Source organism: Neophocaena asiaeorientalis, unplaced genomic scaffold (genome assembly GCF_003031525.2).
Source record: "Neophocaena asiaeorientalis asiaeorientalis breed wild unplaced genomic scaffold, Neophocaena_asiaeorientalis_V1.1 scaffold131, whole genome shotgun sequence".
Lineage (NCBI taxonomy): Eukaryota > Metazoa > Chordata > Mammalia > Artiodactyla > Phocoenidae > Neophocaena > Neophocaena asiaeorientalis.
In genome coordinates, this window is record NW_020173201.1 from 3,523,697 (window position 1) to 3,543,206 (window position 19,510).

General features: G+C 36.3%; 1 protein-coding gene across 2 annotated transcripts in view; it reads left to right on the forward strand.

The window, feature by feature from the left end:
• PRKG1 (protein kinase cGMP-dependent 1) overlaps nt 1–19,510 on the forward strand; it is a 1,182,852-nt gene that overhangs the window by 1,030,043 nt on the left and 133,299 nt on the right. For both annotated transcript variants that reach the window (XM_024744836.1, XM_024744835.1), the window contains exon 8: nt 19,355–19,420. In XM_024744836.1, coding sequence (XP_024600604.1) covers nt 19,355–19,420 — 66 coding nt within the window. The remainder of the gene's footprint in view (nt 1–19,354; nt 19,421–19,510) is intronic.

Below are 19,510 nucleotides of genomic sequence, written 5' to 3' on the forward strand. Positions count from 1 at the left end.
AAAAAAAAAAAAAAAAAAAAAGCAAATGTAAAAACACTTAACGAGAGTGTCTTTATTATAGAGATAATCCTGAAGCTACCCTAGTCTTTAAATAAATTTTTAAAATAAATTTTTCAAAAGTACCTTTCAGCTATTATTAGTAACAAATTACTTGCATACCCGATTTTGTCACATGTGTGTTGTTAAGAAGTCTCACATCTTATTTATATTTATTTTTGGCCACGCTATGCAGCATACGGGATCTTAGTTCCCCAAGCGGGGATCGAACCCGTGCCCCTGCAGTGGAAGTGCAGAGTCTTAACCACTGGATGGCCAGGAAAGTCCCGTCACGTTACCTTTTGATGTCATAGAATGTCCTGATTCCCCCCAAGACCAGTGTGAATCAGAGGAGTTAGAAAAAGTATCATCAGAAAGATTGGATTTGAATGAGGTCTCGAAAGCATAGACAGAATGCTGTAAGTGGCAGAGTGTGAAAAGTTTGCAATAGACCCAGAAGGGTAGCCAACTCTCAGCCAATAGAATGACCAGAACAAGAGGTTACCCCAAAACAGAAATACCCTCTCAGCTTCCTCAAGTCATTGAAAATCAATGGAGGGGTTACCTCAAAAATCCTCTTTTGACAAAGCAGTGCATTTTAGACAAAGACCTAAACCGTTGGGAAAGACACAGCTGTGTCTTCCTATCTGTTCACAGCTTCTCTGTCTATTCTGTTGTATTTTAATTGCTAAACAGCGTTTAAGAGATTAGATTTATAATGAAATTAAACTGTTAATATTTTAAATTCTCAAATGAGTTTGAGAGTTTGAGAAATGACATTTTTATGTAAAGCCTTCAGAGCAGTGAGAGTTATTTGGGAAACTTTCTCTAACCTCCAGAGTGTCTCAAAATATTTACAGTATCATGAACAAGATTATTACTTATTTTTCAAAATAATCCCTGTAAATAATCAGTTGAACTTCTCAAATGTTGCGCTTTATCTCGTATCTCAATGTTCTAAATAGATTGTCTGGAAAATATTGAAAACATATTAAAAGTAGCAATTGTTTAATAAGATGACAATGTTTTGGTACATTCTTACTATGTAAAGTAATGAAGCTCAGGCCCTGTGAGTCTGTGGGCCATAGATTTTCATCATCAGTGTGTAGCTTTCCAATGTTGCCTTTGGATATTATTTGTCAGTTCAAAAATTCTGCTGCTTATTGCTTAATCCCACTTGGAAACCATAAATAAGATAGGAAATAAGATTTGCCATGTGAAATAGAACATGGCTGGCAAAATCACCTAGACTATATCAAAATAGTAAAAATGTATCACGAAAAATAATAAATTTCCACAACATAGCATGGATCTATCTAGTTGTTGCACATGTCTGGGTTCCAGTGGTTGTTTTAGAACGTTTCTGTTTTTTTTTTAATTACACACATACACACACACACAGAGGCACGTGCATGCATACACACCAACTAAATATTTGTATGTACTATCCTCATTTTACAAAGGGGGGTGAAGGTTCAGAGAGGTGGAACGCCAGCCTGATATCCCAGAACTTGTATGGGGAGTAATATTGAATTCAGTTTTTCTGGTTTCATGTATATTCTTTCTTACATGCCATCTTTCTTTTTGAACTCTTGAAGAGAATTTAGATGTTAAAGTATCCATTATCAAAATGAAATTATACCAAAGAAGCCATAAATGTGCAAGTGGTGACCACTTTTAATCCCTATGGAAGCTGGTAAAATAATCTTGTAAGATTTTGAGCGTGTACATGTGTCTTCAGAGATCTGTCTGACCCCTGCAATGTCCACCATGATGACAAAGAAGCACCCTTGTCTTTGTTCCATCTTCAAACAATGACCTGGCAAAGATGCCAAACAAAGATGTGGTTTGCTTAGGAGTTGGTCCAAATATCCCTGCCCTAGTGGATCACATTTTGCTTTGTCATGTATAATGTGGCCAATCATTTCTTGTTCAGTGTACTATAAATAAGCAGGGCAAAGGGACAGCTGGTCTGTTTTTCTTCTGATTGTGTTCACTATACTGTTCTAAATTTAAAGTCTGGCACTGGCCCATTCTTAGAGTTTATTATGAAAAGCCGCCTTAAATGTACGTAATCCATTAATACAACTTTCCTCTCAGTTAGATAACTATTATAATGATACTAAAGGTGTCTAAAGTGAAATTTTATATTACTTTTGAGGAAGGATAATTTTCGTGAGTATGAAGTACAACCTTATAATCAGAAAGTCATCACAGATCCCAGAGGGAGAGTGACTAGGAACAGAATCAAGAACTTCAGAGCTGTAGGAGGCAGATTCTAGAAAACACATTATTTTCCTGAACACAAAATTTGTATACTCCTTTGTTCTCCCACTCCCCTATTTTCCTAATAGGGCAGCTGTAACTTCTAAAAATGTTTCTGTCAAACCAGATATCGATACAACCAACTTAGTTTTCAATTTTATTTTCTGTTATCATGCGATATCAGAAATTGCAGGTATCATACAATATTAGAAAAGTGGTAGGAAAAATATTTGTGGGAAGTAATTTCAGATACATCTTCTTGAGACAGTTTATTTAGAGCACATGGCACAGTGCCTAGAACATGCACAAAAATGTCAGCTATTATAATAACACTTTGTTTTAACAATTTTGCTTCCTTAGCAGTGTAATGACAGCCTTTGTTGACACCCTTACCCAGGATTATAGGATTTGTAGATAACAAAAGATGGTGTGTGTGTGTGTGTGTGTTTGTGTGTGCGTGTGTGTGTGTGTGTGTGTGTGTGTATAGTCATGTTTTTCTGTTCTTACTAAAATCTCTTAGGAAAGATGGTAGTTATTCGTGTCTTAACCATCCTACTGCTTTGACGCTAAGAGATGTTTTAAATGTAATTCAGGAAGTTGGTTGCTGACAGATGATCTCCTTTGTGTATGTCAGTGGGAATGTTTTAATCCTATCTAATTTTAGGCTTTCTTTAGTTATAAATAGTTTGTTCCTGAGGATCAAGGTGAAATGCCTCTGTGCTAAGAAGTTTCCTGGAGACACTTGTGCAGTGATATTTGAGAGTCCTTTGCTTATATCTCGTGTTAAATAGTTTGGACCTCTCTCTAGGTGCTTCTGTGATCTGGCTTCTGCCTTCCCCTCCAGCCTGATATCTTATTACTCCCCAGCGCTTACGTTAGTGCTCCCAAAACACAGAAGTGTTTGTAGTTTCTCTGCTGTTTTCAACTGTCTGCTTTTGCTCACAGGATCGTCTCTGCCTAAAATGCCTGTCCACACTAACCTCCACCTCTGATCCAAGACTCAATTCAGCCATAAATTCCCCAGGAAGGCTGTGCTAAAATGTTCCCAACTAGAAGACATCAGCTGCTCTCCTCTGTGTCTGGCCATACCATTTTTAATTTTAGTTATATTTACATTTTATTATAATTATCTGGCTTCTCTGCCTTTGCCTTTTCCCCTGCCTTCTGCCTAGATGCACATTTTGTGGATGAGAAAACTAACCCCAACCCTAACTCTAACCCTTCCAGGAAAAAGAATGATCTATGACACAGTGGAGTATGTGTAATTTCAACATATTTGGTGTTGGTGGTCCATATATTTATATAATTATTCACATTCTTTTAAACTTTGTGTGTGTGGTGGGGAGTTCTTTTTGGCTTTTTGGGTTGGATGTTGATGGTGAGCTCTGTTAAGGCAGACCATTCACCTGCTTAATGAAGACATCATGAATCTTAAGAAGTTACTTCCTCAAGCCCTTTTTGTCTTCTCATTATACTCCTAAGTGCTCTTTCACTATTTTGTTTCTTCTCACGTGCTACTTTACATTGCTAGAAGGATTTTCTTAAGGCTTATGATCATGTCACCTACATGCCCTTAAATAAATAATTAAAATGTAGGCGTGTCACAGCTTAGTATTCTCTGCCTATTACAATCTGGCCCCCGCCTACCATTCTGGCTCACTTTTCCAAATGCCCTCAATCCAATTTGGTTCCAGTGAAGTTGGACTTTTCAACACACTCCATCATTCATGCTGTCCCCTCAATTTAGGACGCTGTTTCTTCTCTTATTACAAAACCAACTTCTGTCAATATTTTAAGGCCTGGTTAATGTCTTCTCTTTTATATAGCCATTACTGAGGTTTCTACCTACATGCAGTTTCTTTCTTTTCTGTCCAGACTGCTTCATATATACTTAGCTTGTGGGATTTTACTCCCCCCTCCCTTGTATTATAATTATGTTTGTGCTTCTCACATAAACTCCTAGAACTTGTTTTCCCCAACTGATACATGGAGATAAGCATATGGATCATATGTGTAATAGTAATTCTTTTAATTTTAAGTAACAAGTATGACTCAAAAAGGGACCATACTGGAGGGATAATGAGCTATTTTATGGACCCAACTTGGACCTTCCGCAAACTATAATGAGCAGCCAAGAAATCCATTTAAAGCGAATAGGCGGGCTTCCCTGGTGACGCAGTGGTTGAGAGTCTACCTGCCGATGCAGGCGACATGGGTTCGTGCCCCGGTCCGGGAGGATCCCACATGCTGCAGAGCGGCTGGGCCCGTGAGCCATGGCCGCTGAGCCTGTGCATCCGGAGCCTGTGCCCCGCAACGGGAGAGGCCACAACAGTGAGAGGCCCACGTACCGCAAATAACCAACTAAATAAATAAATAAAACAAATAGGCTTCTCTCTCTGATCTCAGCTGTTCTGTGCACATCTCTCAATCTTTCTTGCTGCAGACCTGTTTTCTCTGCCTTTTCTATCCATACAGTAGAGACTACTTAACTGGAGCTCCCACTTGGTCTCAGTTACAAGTGTCCTTGATTTTCAGTTCCCCCTAAACAGAATCTGATTGGTCATTTTGGTCAGGATCAAACATAGCCTACTGGCCCCGGCCACTTATTTCCAAGCAGCTGTGAGCGTAAGAGCCTAGAGGCAAAGGAAAGGGTTATCAAACGTTCACCTGGGTGGGCTTAGAGTAACGGATATAATTAGAGAATTGTGTTGATAGTGCTCTGAGAAGACACAAAAATGTATCTATTATAGGATTGCTGTGAAGATCAAATATGATAATTTGTGGTAGAAGAAGTATAGCATGTAGTACCTATGGTCAGACTATCTGGATTTGAATCCCTGCTCTGCCGTTCATCAGCTTTATGGCCTTGGGATGCCCTGATGCCATTCGTCAGCTTAATCTCTGTTTACCGTAGCTTCTTCATTTGTCAAACTGGAAAAGTATAATAGTAACTAATTATAACGTTGTGAACATGGAGTTCTGAAGTGTAAATCCCTATCACAGAAATTGGCATATGATGATCACTCAATAAATACTACTTATTGTTAAAAAATTACTTGCGTAGTTGCTAATCTATCATTTGCATGAAGTAAAGGTTTGTTTCCAACCTCTTATACTTGCCTTTATTAAACTATAATTTCTTGAGAGTAAGGACTCTACATTGTACACTGCTGTATCTGTCGTAGCATATAACGTGGTTTCTTACACATTTTAGACACAGTAATTGGATGGATGGATGGATAGATCAATAGATGGATGGAAAGAAGAAAAGAAGGGGGGAGAGAGAGAGGGACAGAAGGAGGAAAGAATAAAACTAACCGTTAAATGCACTTCGAATTAGAAAAGCAGATTTGGCTGCTTTGTTCATAAAGGATACCAACCCACAAACTTGGGGGCAGAATAGATAAAGTAATACAACATATATCTGACATAGTGATAACTGACTGTGCTCTGCTCTACAGATCAAAATACTAGCTATGACTGTCTGGTAGTGAGATAAGATCGATTTCTCAGTTTTGTGATTGACTGAATATAGCAACTGATGGTTGCTATATTCAGATGGTTGTTACAACACAGCCTTGTGTTGTAGCTGTACCCAATTAAAACCACTAGATACCATAATTAAGATTCCTGAAAGTTTCATTAAGACGTTACTTAATTAACAGGTTATTTGCTGTATGATCTTTAAAAATCTATCAAATGGTATGTTTTATTAAACTACAGATTCTATTTATTGAGCATTTTCTTTTAAGCCATTTCAGATGTAGTCTGCAAAAGTTATTGTTGACTTGCTAAGTAATTAGTTGCAGTGTAGATTCCATTTTTGTTACTGCCCAGAAAACATTAATTAAATACTTGGGCCTGATTAGATTGTCTGCCCTTGGGATGTAGATGTGTAAAATCACCAGAATGGAAGGGAGTGGCAGGGCAGTTTTTTATACAGCAGTGGACTTGGGATTAGGCAAAAGCGAGTTCATGCCTGTGCTGTTACCTCACTAGGATGGTCAAGGCAAACACAGCCTGCAGAATAACACTGATTGACCATAGCTCCAGAATTGCCAAGGATAGATATTTCCAAGGTCAGGAAGATGACATGATTAGTGGAAGGGACACGTACACTGAGAACAGATAAATCTGATTTAAGATCCAGATCTGTTGCTTTTTAACTGTATGACTCCAGGCAGGTCCTTGAATCTCTCTACTATGCTTCAGTTCCTTCATTTATTCAGGAGTAGGCAAACTTTTTCTATAAAGAGCCAGATAGCAAATATTCTAGGCTTTGCATATCACATATGGTCTCTCTCACGTATTCTTTGTTTGTTTGTTTTTTTAAACAACCCTTTAACAATGTTAAAACCATTCACACCTTGAGAACTGCACAAAAATAGGCTGCTGGCTGGTTTTGGCCCAGGGGCAGTTTTCTGACCCCATATGATTGTATTATTGAGATTTCACTTTTAAGCAGCAAATACCAGGCTCAGAGAAGTGCTCGATAAGTCTCCCAAGTATCAATGACGCTAAATCTTTTGGTCAGCTTGAATTGTGCCATACCTATTATTATAAAGGTGAACCGACTCTGTTCCCATTTGTGCCTCAGGATTCTCAGCTGTACACAGTTTATGGCTCTTGCTACCTGCCTCCCTAGTGCTTTTAACACAGACCTATATAGTCAATATACAGCCATTTATAGTTTCTCCTGTCCCAACCCTGCTAGCCTTATTTCTCTCTCTACTTTTTGCTCCCAGGGTTTCAACCATTATGAATTACTTGCTATTCCCTATATACAAGATTTTCTTATACTTTTCCACAAGCTGTTCCTTGTGATAGGACCGCCTCACTTTCTCTGTTGAGAAGTTTCTACATGCACATCAGTTCTTATCTGCGACATCACCTCTTCAAAGTAGCTTCCTGTGATCCTATCCACCATCAATCCATGTTCCTCCCCAAATCCATCTCTCAGTCAGGGTTGGGACATTTCCATGTGATTCTGTCTCACTGTGTTCACACCTCTCATACTCTGATCACACTGCATTATAACTGCCAATAGTCTGTCTTACCTACTAGGCTGAAAAGTCTTGGAAGCCAAGGATTTTGTTCTTTACCCCTCTGTATACCCAGCACCTAGGACAGCACCTGACTCAGTTGATATTCAGAAACTTATTTAGGGTTGCCAGATAAAATACAAGATACCAGTTAAATTTGAATTTCAGATAAACTATGAATTTTTTTACTACAATTATATTATTACATAGGACACTCATACTAAAAAAAATCATTGTTTATCTGAAATTCAAATTAAATTGGATGCTGTGTGTTTTTATCTGCTAAATTTGGAAACCCTAGTTTGTGAATGAATAAATGAATGAATGCCATTCTTTTCTGTATTAAGCAATAAATCATTTTTATTTATGCAGTTTTCAGATTAGTATGCCATATTAGAAAATTTCATCAATGTGTCATTAAATCCTTGATTGCACTTTGAAAGCATGTTTTTATATTAACAACAGAGAGACTTAATCACTATTAAGAGATAACTGTTAATCCTTGGGGAACTTTCCAGATTAATAGAAGAAGCATGGCAGTTATGATGGTTTATCAGTAGGTAAACAAGAATGAATAAAATCTATTGAGATTAGGCATGCTATAATAATAATAACCATAATGGCAATAATAAATTATGAAAAATATTATAGAGAAAAAATTTGTTTCCCAATTTCTAGTGGATATATTAAAAATGCAATCTCAAAGCAATATTAAATACATATTATTGTATACATACATGTATATCTATATGAAATGTTTTCTGTATACAAATAGAATTGGTAACTTAACCTTTTAAGAGCTCCAAAGTGTCAACCTAACTGTGGGTAAGGGTGTTAAGAAGCCGATGTCCCTGCTCAGAAAATACCTTCCTTGGTTTGTCATCTAGTCCCTATAATTGCTGCCAATGAAAACGGGGCAAAAGGCAGTGTTGTAAGTGACACTGGGAAGATACCGTGTCAAGTATTTTTACTTGCCCCATCTACAAAGCTGGTATCTCTTCAGTGTGATCAGACTGGGCCAGCATGAGTTAGCTCTAGCTCTGCTAGTTGGGGATGGCTATGGGATGAGGCTTGAGGGGTGGCCCAGGGATGGACAATAGCTACCTATGCACTCAGTACAGACTAGGCCTTCCAAGAGAGTGAAAGACCTCATCAGCCTCTCTACCCAAAAATTGCTTGTAAGAGTTAATTTCCATTATTTCATATATTTACTTTTAAAAATATTTATTTTATGATGGGTAATTCAGGTACATAGTATAAAATTCAAAAGCTACAGAAGTAATCTCCCTCTTTCCTCTACCCTTTAATCATACATTCTCTTCCTGGATATAATTACTTTTTCTAATGCATCCTAAAATAATTCCTGCATTTTAATGTATGCTTACTTGTGTGAGTGTGTGTGTGTGTAATTTATATAAATGAAAGCATATTATACATGGTTCTGCACTATGGTCTTTTCACTCAAGATATCCTGGAGATCATATTCATATAGGTTCTCTTCAGTTCTTTTAATTTTATTAATATTCCCTTGTCTTACTGTAGAAAATTTTATTTAGTCAGTCCTACATTGGTAGATATTTAGGTTATTTCCAACATTATTATACACAATGCTCTTGTAACATCCTGTTAATGTCATTATTTCCCCAAACCATGAATATGTATGTGAGATAAATAATTGCAAGAAAAATATTTAAAAATAGTGCTAAATTGTTATACAAAGCTGAATTGTCTGCAAAGGTTATACTAGATTGTTTTCCTACCAGTAGTGTATTCACATGCATTTGCATTTCTCTCACTGTAATAAGTTCAATACCCTGTTTGTTTTTTCTAACCAACGCCAACTGAGGCGTTTAAATTTTAGGCAGTGGTTTGACTTTAGCACTTTTTATTCAAATTGGCCTTATTATACACATAGCCATGACTTTCCTTTCTTTATCCATTAAGTTGTTTCTTCATTTATTTTTGATTCAAAGTTTCTTCTGTTTATTTTTGATTCAAAGTTAATCTTTGATTTGGATGAAATTATAGCATATTAGGTTAATTGAAGAATTTTGTTTAGAGAGCTAGCTCTTTATTCAAATAATACAGAATATGAAATATTTGATGAGCAAGTACCAAAAGAAAGCGATCTTTTACAGTTTATTTTAAAATTCTAGATATTTCTTTTCCCTAAAAGAGCCCAATTAAAATCTCAATATAATTTTTACCAGTCAAAATAATGATTTTATAGATATTTATTACATAGTTCTTGACTTCTGATCATGAGACTCTATTGTTTCAAATGAACATGTCTGATTTCTATGTGAAAATACATTTTTAGTCACAGCTAAAAAAATGGTACTGTGAAAATCTATGCCTTAATATTCCGCTTACATATTCAGATGGTAGATCACAATTACAAGATTATGATACCTTTTTTTATCTAAAGAAATATCCTTTGATTTGGGATGAATTGTTTCAGGAGCATTGAAAACCATAATAATTATTAGAACTTTTAAAAAGTGTTCCATGTTGGTAAAACTAATTACAGAGGAGAACAGAGCAGTGATTTCAATCACCGTTTCACATCTGAAAAATGAAACAGAGAATGGGACATTTTCTCAAGGTCACCCACTAAGTTGGTAATAGAACAATGAGACACTCTTCTGGCATGTTGTCTAGAATTCTTTATAGGAAAGGACATCCTCCTGGCTTGAAGGCACTTTATAAAGGCAATAATCCTGTGAAATATGTGACCAAGGAAATTAACATTCATTTCAAACATGCATCAGTTGAAGTTTTAGTACGTTTTTACCAGTCATCATTTGAATATGTTTTTTCCTCTATTTTAAAAATAGCAAAATAATTGAAGAATCAGTTTTCAGCTCTGTGGAATACAGATGAAACAAAGAAAAAGGAAAATACCACGCATTATTTTATTCTTGAAAGTACTCATGACCCATGAAACACCCATGAAATAATTTGTCTATTAATGTCTTCTCCTGAAATTCCAACTTTATTTGGCCAGCTACATTACAAAATTACATGCATCATTATCTGAAAAGAAAAAACAGCTATTAGATTTATTGATCTCTTAATCCATATTATATTACAAAGTATGGTTCAAAGAAGAGGAAGCATAGTGTTAAGAAGAAAGTGAGTGTTTGACTTGAGTAAATGAATAGAACATCTATTATAATGTACTTTTTAAAAAATTTTAATTAGAGTAAAATTCTTTCTTCTTTTTTCCTCTTCAATGAAAATACCTGTAAATCGTTCAGAAATAAACCAAATAGGGCCCTAAGGAAACAATGGCAATGTAATATCTAAATCTGTACTTCTGAACAACTAATAAAATAATAATAAGGAATAAATGAGAACAACAAACTCTTCTTTCTCTCCATAAAATACACTCTAGGGAGACATTCTTTAAATTTGTAAGACTCTACCAAAGAGTTTAATATTTGAAGCCAGAACACAAAGTAAATACCATTTGTACTCTAGCAACGATAACAACAGCAAGACACTGGGACTCGGAATTTCTTCTGTGGTTCTTATCGTAGTTACAATAGAATGGACAGAGAATTATCTTTAATGACTAGATAGAAGAGCAAATGCCATCAATCATGTCAACATTCAGAGGAATCACATACGGAATATGGAAGCAATATGGATTATGCTGAAGTCAGTTCAGTTTATGGCACAAAGGGAGCACAACAGAAAAGAAATAGCAATATATGTCCCTCTGCCATTGCTTTTCCATCCCCTTTCACTTACACTAATTCCATGTATTAGGTTGAAACATGAAATTGCCAATAATTGGCCATTTTAACCTGCAAAAACAGCAATCTCTTTGGTTCAATCTAATAAAAGTCTATGTTCATTGTTATTGAAGCATGCCATAGAATGCAGAGTTCATAAGTCACATCAAAAATTCACTGTGCCGGGGCTTCCCTGGTGGCGCAGTGGTTTAGAGTCCGCCTGCTGATGCAGGGGACACGGGTTCGTGCCCAGGTCCGGGAAGATCCCACATGCCGCAGAGCGGCTGGGCCCGTGAGCCATGGCCGCTGAGCCTGCGCATCCGGAGCCTGTGCTCCACAACGGGAGAGGCCACAACAGTGAGAGGCCCGCGTACCGCAAAAAAAAAAAAAAAAAAAAAAAAAAAATGCACTGTGCCATCGACCCAGCAGAAGTAATATGAAAAAGGAATGTGAAAATTGAGTTCTTCTAAATTCATCACTCTATTTATTGTGACCTTGCATGGGTGTAGATCCAAAAGGATTTGCATTCTCTCAGAAAGTGAATTAATGCAGTGAATGGAAATATACACCTATGTTACCGGAAAGGATAAACTTTGGAGTTACTTTATTGGTAACACTTATCATTGCTCTGCCTAGAGAAACATCCTCTTTGAGGTCATGTCATGAGTCCCTGTTATCAATGAAAAAGCAGAGACTGCCTTGGGTGGACTCTGGAAAATGTATCTAGTTCAAACTCAAGTCTTTGTTCATCATGAGTTGACAAATATTCCTGATAATACATTGATTTTTATGCATTTGTTTTTTCATTACTCCTATATTCTACATTGGAAGGTTCTAAAGGGCAGCGATCATATTTTCTGTTTAGATATATTCTTTAACATATGGATTTCCATACAGTAACATTTACTTTAATAAGTGAAAAGGACATCAGTGTTCTAAAATGACTCATCTAGGGCTTCCCTGGTGGCGCAGTGGTTGAGAGTCTGCCTGCCAATGCAGGGGACATGGGTTCATACCCTGGTCCGGGAGGATCCCACATGCCGCGGAGCAGCTGGGCCTGTGAGCCATGACCTCTGAGCCTGCGCGTCCGGAGCCTGTGCTCCGCGATGGGAGAGGCCACAACAGTGAGAGGCCCGCATACTGCAAAAAAAAAAAAAAAAATTAAACTGACTCATCTAAAATTATTTCCTCAATACTTTATTTCATACAAATTGTTTCCTCTGTTTGTGCTTTCCACCGAATTTTTAAGATTTTATTAATATGGTAAAGGAAAAAAGTTTCCCTTAGTCAATCTCTTTTGAAAAGTAGATCCTTGGACTAGTCTACAGGATCTGAATGATGGGACCCTGCCTTCCTTTCTGGTTTCTCCTGGCCCCTGCCTTCTTTTACTCTATCCCTGAATTTCAACCTTCTTTTTTTTATAATAAGTTATTTCCTACCTCGGGGTTACTGCATTGCTTTTCTTTCCCTGACTCATCTTGCTAATTCAACTCATTTGGGGGGGGGTCTTAATTTTTAATGTCCCCAAAAAGGCTGTCCGTCCTCTGAATTTCAAAATGACATCCTCTCTATTAGATCTCTGTTTGCATGCTATTTGATCAGCATTTTTTTGCATACTAATTTAACTTCTGTCCCAACTAGACCATAAGGTTCAGACATTCAGAATATAATAGCCCTCAGTAAATATTTGTTAAAATAAACATTGACATTATATTCATGAAACATGTGAATATTTAAGAATAATAAAGTGTTTGAAAGATATTCACCAAGGTGTTAACCTTAGTTATCTCCTGGCACCTGGCAGATGGTATTATAGTATTTTTCTATTTTCTCTCTTTTTTGTTTGTTTAACTACATATTTTTTTCCGTGATTAGTATGTAGACATATTTCTTACGTAGATTTTTTTCCCCTTTAAAATGCTACTGAAAAATCATGGAAGTTTGCATGGATGAAAGTTTGAACTGGAATAAATAGCTCTTGGAGGAGCCACCTGCGTGTGCACAGGCATGGAGATGATAGCTGGCGTATTTTAAGGAAACAGTTATACGTCGCAGGTACAGCAGAGAATCATCTGTGTAGTGCCTGGAAAGGTGAGAGGTCAGTTAGTGGAGGACCTCAAACTCTAAATGACAGTATAGAAACTTTTCTTTTTTCTTTTGAAAGTTCTCATGCAAAGAACTGACATGACTGGATTTACATTTGAAAATGTGCAGCAAAGTGAGATATGATGTAGAGGAGGGAGAGAGTGGTGGCAAGGAGGTCAGTTATAAGGCCTGATCAGCGTTCCGGGGTAGAGATGGTGAAGGCCCAAAGTAAAGCAGTGGCTATGAGAATGCAAAGCAAGGATGGATATAAGAGATAAGGCAAAGATAGAACTAGTAGAATCCATCATAGGCAGTGATGGAGAAAGGAGAGTAATAAAAATGAATCCAATCTTTTGAGCCTAGGCAAATGCAAGAATGGTGATGTCATTTACCCAGATAGGGAACCCAAGGAAAACAGTGGTTTTGAGGTTAAAAGAAAATGAGTTCGGTTTTAATTAGAGGTTGCAATGGAACTTTCGGACAAGGGTGTCCAGTAGGAGAAAGGTAAAGTTAGAAATGAAGACTTAAAAGTCATTAGTATAAAACTAACAGCAGATGCCATGCCATAGGATTATGTGAGATTTCCCCAATAAGAAGAGTTGGAGCAATCAAAAAGAAGGCCAAAAAGAAAGAATTTTGGAGAAACACCTATTTTCTAGTGAACCAAGGAAGAGGATTCAGGAAAACAAACTGAGAAGGTAGCGTCAGAAAACAATTGGGAGACTGATTTAGAATAGAATTTTAGGAAAGGAGGTTTCCTGAGAGGAACTCTGTCCAGAAGGGTAACATGCTTTCTAGATGTCAGAGGATCCTAAAGTGACAGCAATGACGATGGTGATGGTGATAGTTAGCATTTATTGGTTGCGTACTCTATGCCAAGCTTGGTTAGAAGACAAGTGTTTATTTGCATTAATTCATTTTACACTTAGTGTATGTGTTCTGTTGGAGTGTGGGAGTTACGAATCATGTTAGAATAACTTCATGACTAAATAGGAAGTAGAGTTGGTGAATGGCCTGATACAACTTTTTTTTCACGACACTTATCTCCTCTGGGACCAAACTTTCAAATAGCACAGTTGAATTTGCCACAAACTCTGCAATTCTAGTTCATAATTAATTCGAAGTCTAATTTCAAGTGGCCCTTGGATGCTTGTTGTAGCCTATCAGTTTTGAACATCCTATGTGTTGTAGTATGATTGCCTTTGATTTTGAAATGAAAAGGATTTATTTTGTCCTAAATTTAACTGTGGACTTGAATGAGAATGAAGGGCTCTGACCCATGGTTGCTGTAAGCTGTCAAGCCATTGGAGTAATGTCACTTTCCATCAAGGCTGGCACTGAGGGAATGCTAGGACTCTGATGACAGCAGTCACATTGCTCTAGAGCTGAAAAGGGAGAGCCTCTCCTGGAACAGTTAACTTTGCGTAAACTGTTCTGCTTTGGCCTCATACACTCTGTGTTCCCGGAGAGATATCAATGTACTATAGAGTTCCCTAGCAGCCATGAGACATGAGAGAATTGCTTCAGAAAGAGAAGAGTCAATGTAAACCCTTGCTATGGATTATTCAGATACTGACAGCGGCTCTACTTTGGGGTGCAGTGATGATGAAGACTCCAGTGATGAAGTTCAGAGAATATCAGAGTCAGTGCACAGAAAACCGTATTTGCAAATATTTTTGGATATTTATTCATGCTCTATGATTTCATTGAAAGGAATTTCTAACTCCTCCAGAAATGCTTAAAAAAACAACACTACTAAACTGCATAGCTTTTGTTCATTAATTAATGGCAAGTTTGTGAAATATCTGTTAATTTGCCAAACAGTAGCTATTTCTGCAGTAGTACATGTTTATTAATTGTCATGCTGAAATAAACTAATATGCAGGTACAGAAATAAATGAATATGAGATTTCTATTTTTAAAGACAATGTGCATGTTAGACCTGGACTGTTACGTAGATACATGGAGCTTTACCTCCTATAAAGAAGTGTGCTGTGCTCAGAGGCAATATGTGTTTGGTGAAAGGTTTAAGTATATTAGACATTATCTTAAAATTCTATTTATAAAATTCTCTTGCCGATGTTTTTTCGAAGTCTCATATATTATTCTATTAGAAATGCTCAAACACCCCGATATGCCAAAAAGTAAAACTAAAATAAAGCTCAGTTTTTTAAAAGGAACATTATCTCCCTCTTCTTTTCCCCATGTCTAAACTAGTATTACATGAAGCCCCTGCTACCTTGGCACATGTTCTGTGTGAAACCAGTATCATAACAGCTATGTAGATATGTTACATAGCTGTGGAGCTATTGGGACATCCCTGTTTTATGAGTATTTAATATTTCATATCTCAGTCCAAGTGATATTTGCTTTTACTGTGGTCCTTGGTCCTATAAAGGAAATAAGCACACACAGTAAGTCACAGTATTGTCAGCTTACATAAATATATTCTCTCATCAGAAGTTTCTACAGTCTCTCCTAAAATAAGGGATTAATATATGTCAATACTAGGTCAGGTAGCATTTTTCCAGGAGCAAGCTCTCTGGGTACGCAGGGACGGCATTTCCAGACAGCTGCATAGGCAGGCATAGTGGCATTAAACATCTTAAGTAGAAATGCAGTAACATTGTAATGGCAACATGAGTTTGGCATTGAATGAACTTGGCATTGAATGATTTTCTATTGTTATATAACATTGTTATAAAGCAACATAGCAGAGCTATGACATACTATGGATAGGAACTCTAATAATTTGGGAATAGAAATGGTTTATTGATTTAGCTTTGCAGTTGGGCACCCATAAACATTAATGCTGCTTTTTAAAATAGTTAAATATTAAATATTTTTATACTGATGGGCAGGGAGACATTCTGAGTGCTTACTGCTCAGATGTCATCCCGCAGTAGAATGAACTTAGAATAGTTGTCAATTTAAAATCTTATAGCAGAGGGTATAGGCAGTGAACTGTTGAGAAAAGAACATGGGCTTTGGAGCCAGACAGCTCTCTGTTCAAATACCAAGACTGCGACTCATTCGCTATGTGTGTCTTTTGGTGTATTACATAACATTTATCCCCAAGTGTAAATTTCAGATAAAATACCCGCCCTCTGTTATATGCATTAACTGAGGTTTGTGCAGATTGTTTAATATAGTTCCTGATATATACTAGATGCTCAACAGATGGCAAATATTATAATCCACTGTTTAATATGCTGTTTTTTCTCCATGTTATGCATCTTTTTGTTTTGATACATGTCACATTACTAGGTACTGAGCCTGATTGTAGGCCATAACTTACAAAATTTCCTTTTTTAAAATAAAATAGTCTCAATTTCTATTGACTGTGTCACTTTTCTGATCTTTGATTTTTCACCATCTACATTTAAAAATATCTATGTATTTTCTTTTCGTTGCAAGGAAATTGCATTTATTTTGAAAGTATATGCAATTTGGACCGGACATATGATACAGTTTTAAAATGTCGGACATTTGTGATGAAAGCATTTTTTTAATTCATATGCATGGAAAATATGTTGAAAATGAAGCATTATTTTTCATATGTTGTATTTTGAAAGACTCCGTGGGCAATTTTAAGTTGTCAAGGTAGAAATATATTTTAGGGAAAGTTTGTTTTCTGTAAATCTGTGATAGATTTTTTAAAAATACACTGGCAGCAACTTGTAGTAACATATGCTGATGTGAGCAGTCTCCTGAGAAATAAGTCGTTCATACAATTTATAAGGCACCTGATGGGCATTACTGATGACTTCTGTCTGTTGTGTTCACTTCACCAAAAATTACTGCATAGAAATAATAACGGACTTGAAAATATATTATCTATTTCTATGGAACAGAAAGAAAATCCTCACCTTGTTCTTGGGTAGTAGCATTTCATAAAATACCAGACAGCGCCTCCACAAAGGCAGTATTGGTGATGAGAAAAATTAGAAGTAATGAACGGCAGGACCCACTGCTCTCTCTGTGCTAGGCATTGTGAAAAACATCATTATTGCATTTAAGACCATTAAATGGGCACTGTTATCATTCCCATTTTTATAGATGAGGAAATTGAGGCTTTCATAAAGTGTGTATACCTTGTTTTGTAAAACTGAGAGAGTGTGTCTCCAAAGCCTGAACTCTATTCTTCCCAAGGTTTCAAGATTCCTATTCACACACTTACTAAGCAACTCATCTGTTCCAGCCATTCAGTATAAAATGGGGAGCAAAACTAGCCATGGACCCTGCCTTCATAACGTTTAGTGGAAGGAGGATAGAGCCATTAACCAACAAATAAATGCATAAATTATGAACCGTGATAGGTACTTGGATGGAGAGGTAAATAAGGCCATGAGAACAGATAAATAGGGAACCCAACCTAGTTAATTCAGCATGGCATCCCTGAGGAAAGGGGCACCTAAGCCGAGATCTAAAGGGTAAGCAGGTGTGAACTGGTCAAGGAGTTGGAGAGGAAGTTCCTAGGCTTAGGGAAGGCTTGGTAAGAAGAACTCATGACAGGAAGGAGATCTTGTGTTCAGTAATTTAGAGGAGCCAGTTTGGCTGGAAGGTGGAGGATGTACGGGGGGCATTGGGAGGATCATACTGGAAATTGAAGAGACTGAAATATAAATTTTAGGATCAGAAGTGAACTTTGTATGATAGGTAGATTAAAAATATACAATAATCAATAGGTTTTTTCTTTAATAGCAACAACCAATGAGAAACAGAAATGGAAAAGGAATGCCATAAGAGAAACTGATAATATAAAACACCTAAGAATACTTTTTTAAAAAAATGCTAGGAAAAAGATTAAGTGAAAAAGATTAAGAAAGATTAAGACATAAAACTCGATCTGAAAACAGGAGAGTCATGCTGTGCTCTTGCAAGGAAAATTAATATAATCAGAAAATTCTTCTTCTGAAATCAATGTAAAAATGTGATACAACTCTACTAGAATCCCACTGTGGGTTTCTTTAGATGTGGAAAAATGATTATAAAATCTTTATGAAATATGAGTGCTTAAGAATATCATCAAGATATTTCTGAAAAAGAATTTTGGTAGGGAAAACTGCTTTTCCAAATACTAAATACTAATAGTTACTATAAAGCAACTGTAGTGGTAGCAGCAGCATGTAGCAACAGTGAAAGACAAAAGGATCAATGGAAAAATATAGTTCAGAAGTATCTGTGAGAACTTAGTGTATTTTGAAAAAATAAAAATCCACTGGGAAAGTCTTTATTTTCAAGACGTTAAAGCCCGATATTAGAGACATATGATGTTTCAATTATGATTTTTAGATGGTTATTAACACCATATTATTTCCTATGTACATATCTCTGTAATGTATTTCAAACTTATATTTATCATTAATTATATTAGAAATTTTACCTTACTAGGAAACAGTGTTTCGAGTATAACTTAATGTTTCCATGACAGTGGTACTATTAAATTTTTAGTAGCTCAAAATGAAATGTGAATTTACCAAATCCACCTTTGACAGCTGGATAAGATGAGATACCATGGCAGATTTATAAAGGTTTAAGAGATTGATAGATATTCCTGCAGTGACCATTTAGATGCTTATAAAGGAACAGTATATACATATTTCAATCAGAGTGATTAAGATTTGTTGAATGTTCTTGAACAGCCATAAGCTCTGGTATAGGTGAATAACTGTTTATTATAAGTTGCCAAAAGATTGGTCACATAAGTACAGGGTCTCCAAAGTAGGAAAATGATTAAAACAGGTCCATTATTCTCAGAGTAATAATGATAAATTCATGCACAAATGGATTAGATACTCACATTTCCAGAATTATATCTTCAGGTCTTTTAAAAAGTTTACCTATTCATGTTCATTACTGTCTTTATCATCATCCAATTAATTCATTAATTCCCCAACTAGTATAGGGAATGGTGATATAAAATTTTGTTTCATTTGTGTAAGTGAAAATTAAGTTTGAAAATTATAACTACTAGATTATAATTGTAAGATTTGTGTGATAAATGACAAGAGTAATATGGTTCCTCAGGACAAAGAAATTTGAAACGAACAAAGCTTAAACCTGGAAGTGCAAAACTCAGAAGAGTATACATAATTTAATATGTGTCTTGAATGAATCATAATGAACACTTTTCTTTGATATTAAAGGGTGTTTTACTTCAATCTCTCTCTACTTTTTGTATAGGGAAGATGTCAGAACAGCAAACGTAATTGCTGCAGAAGCTGTAACCTGCCTTGTGATCGACAGAGAGTAAGTGCCTTGCTTTCTTATGCATATTGCACACTCATATCAGTGACACACATAAGTTCCTGGAATTAGACGTCGCTTCATGGAGCTATT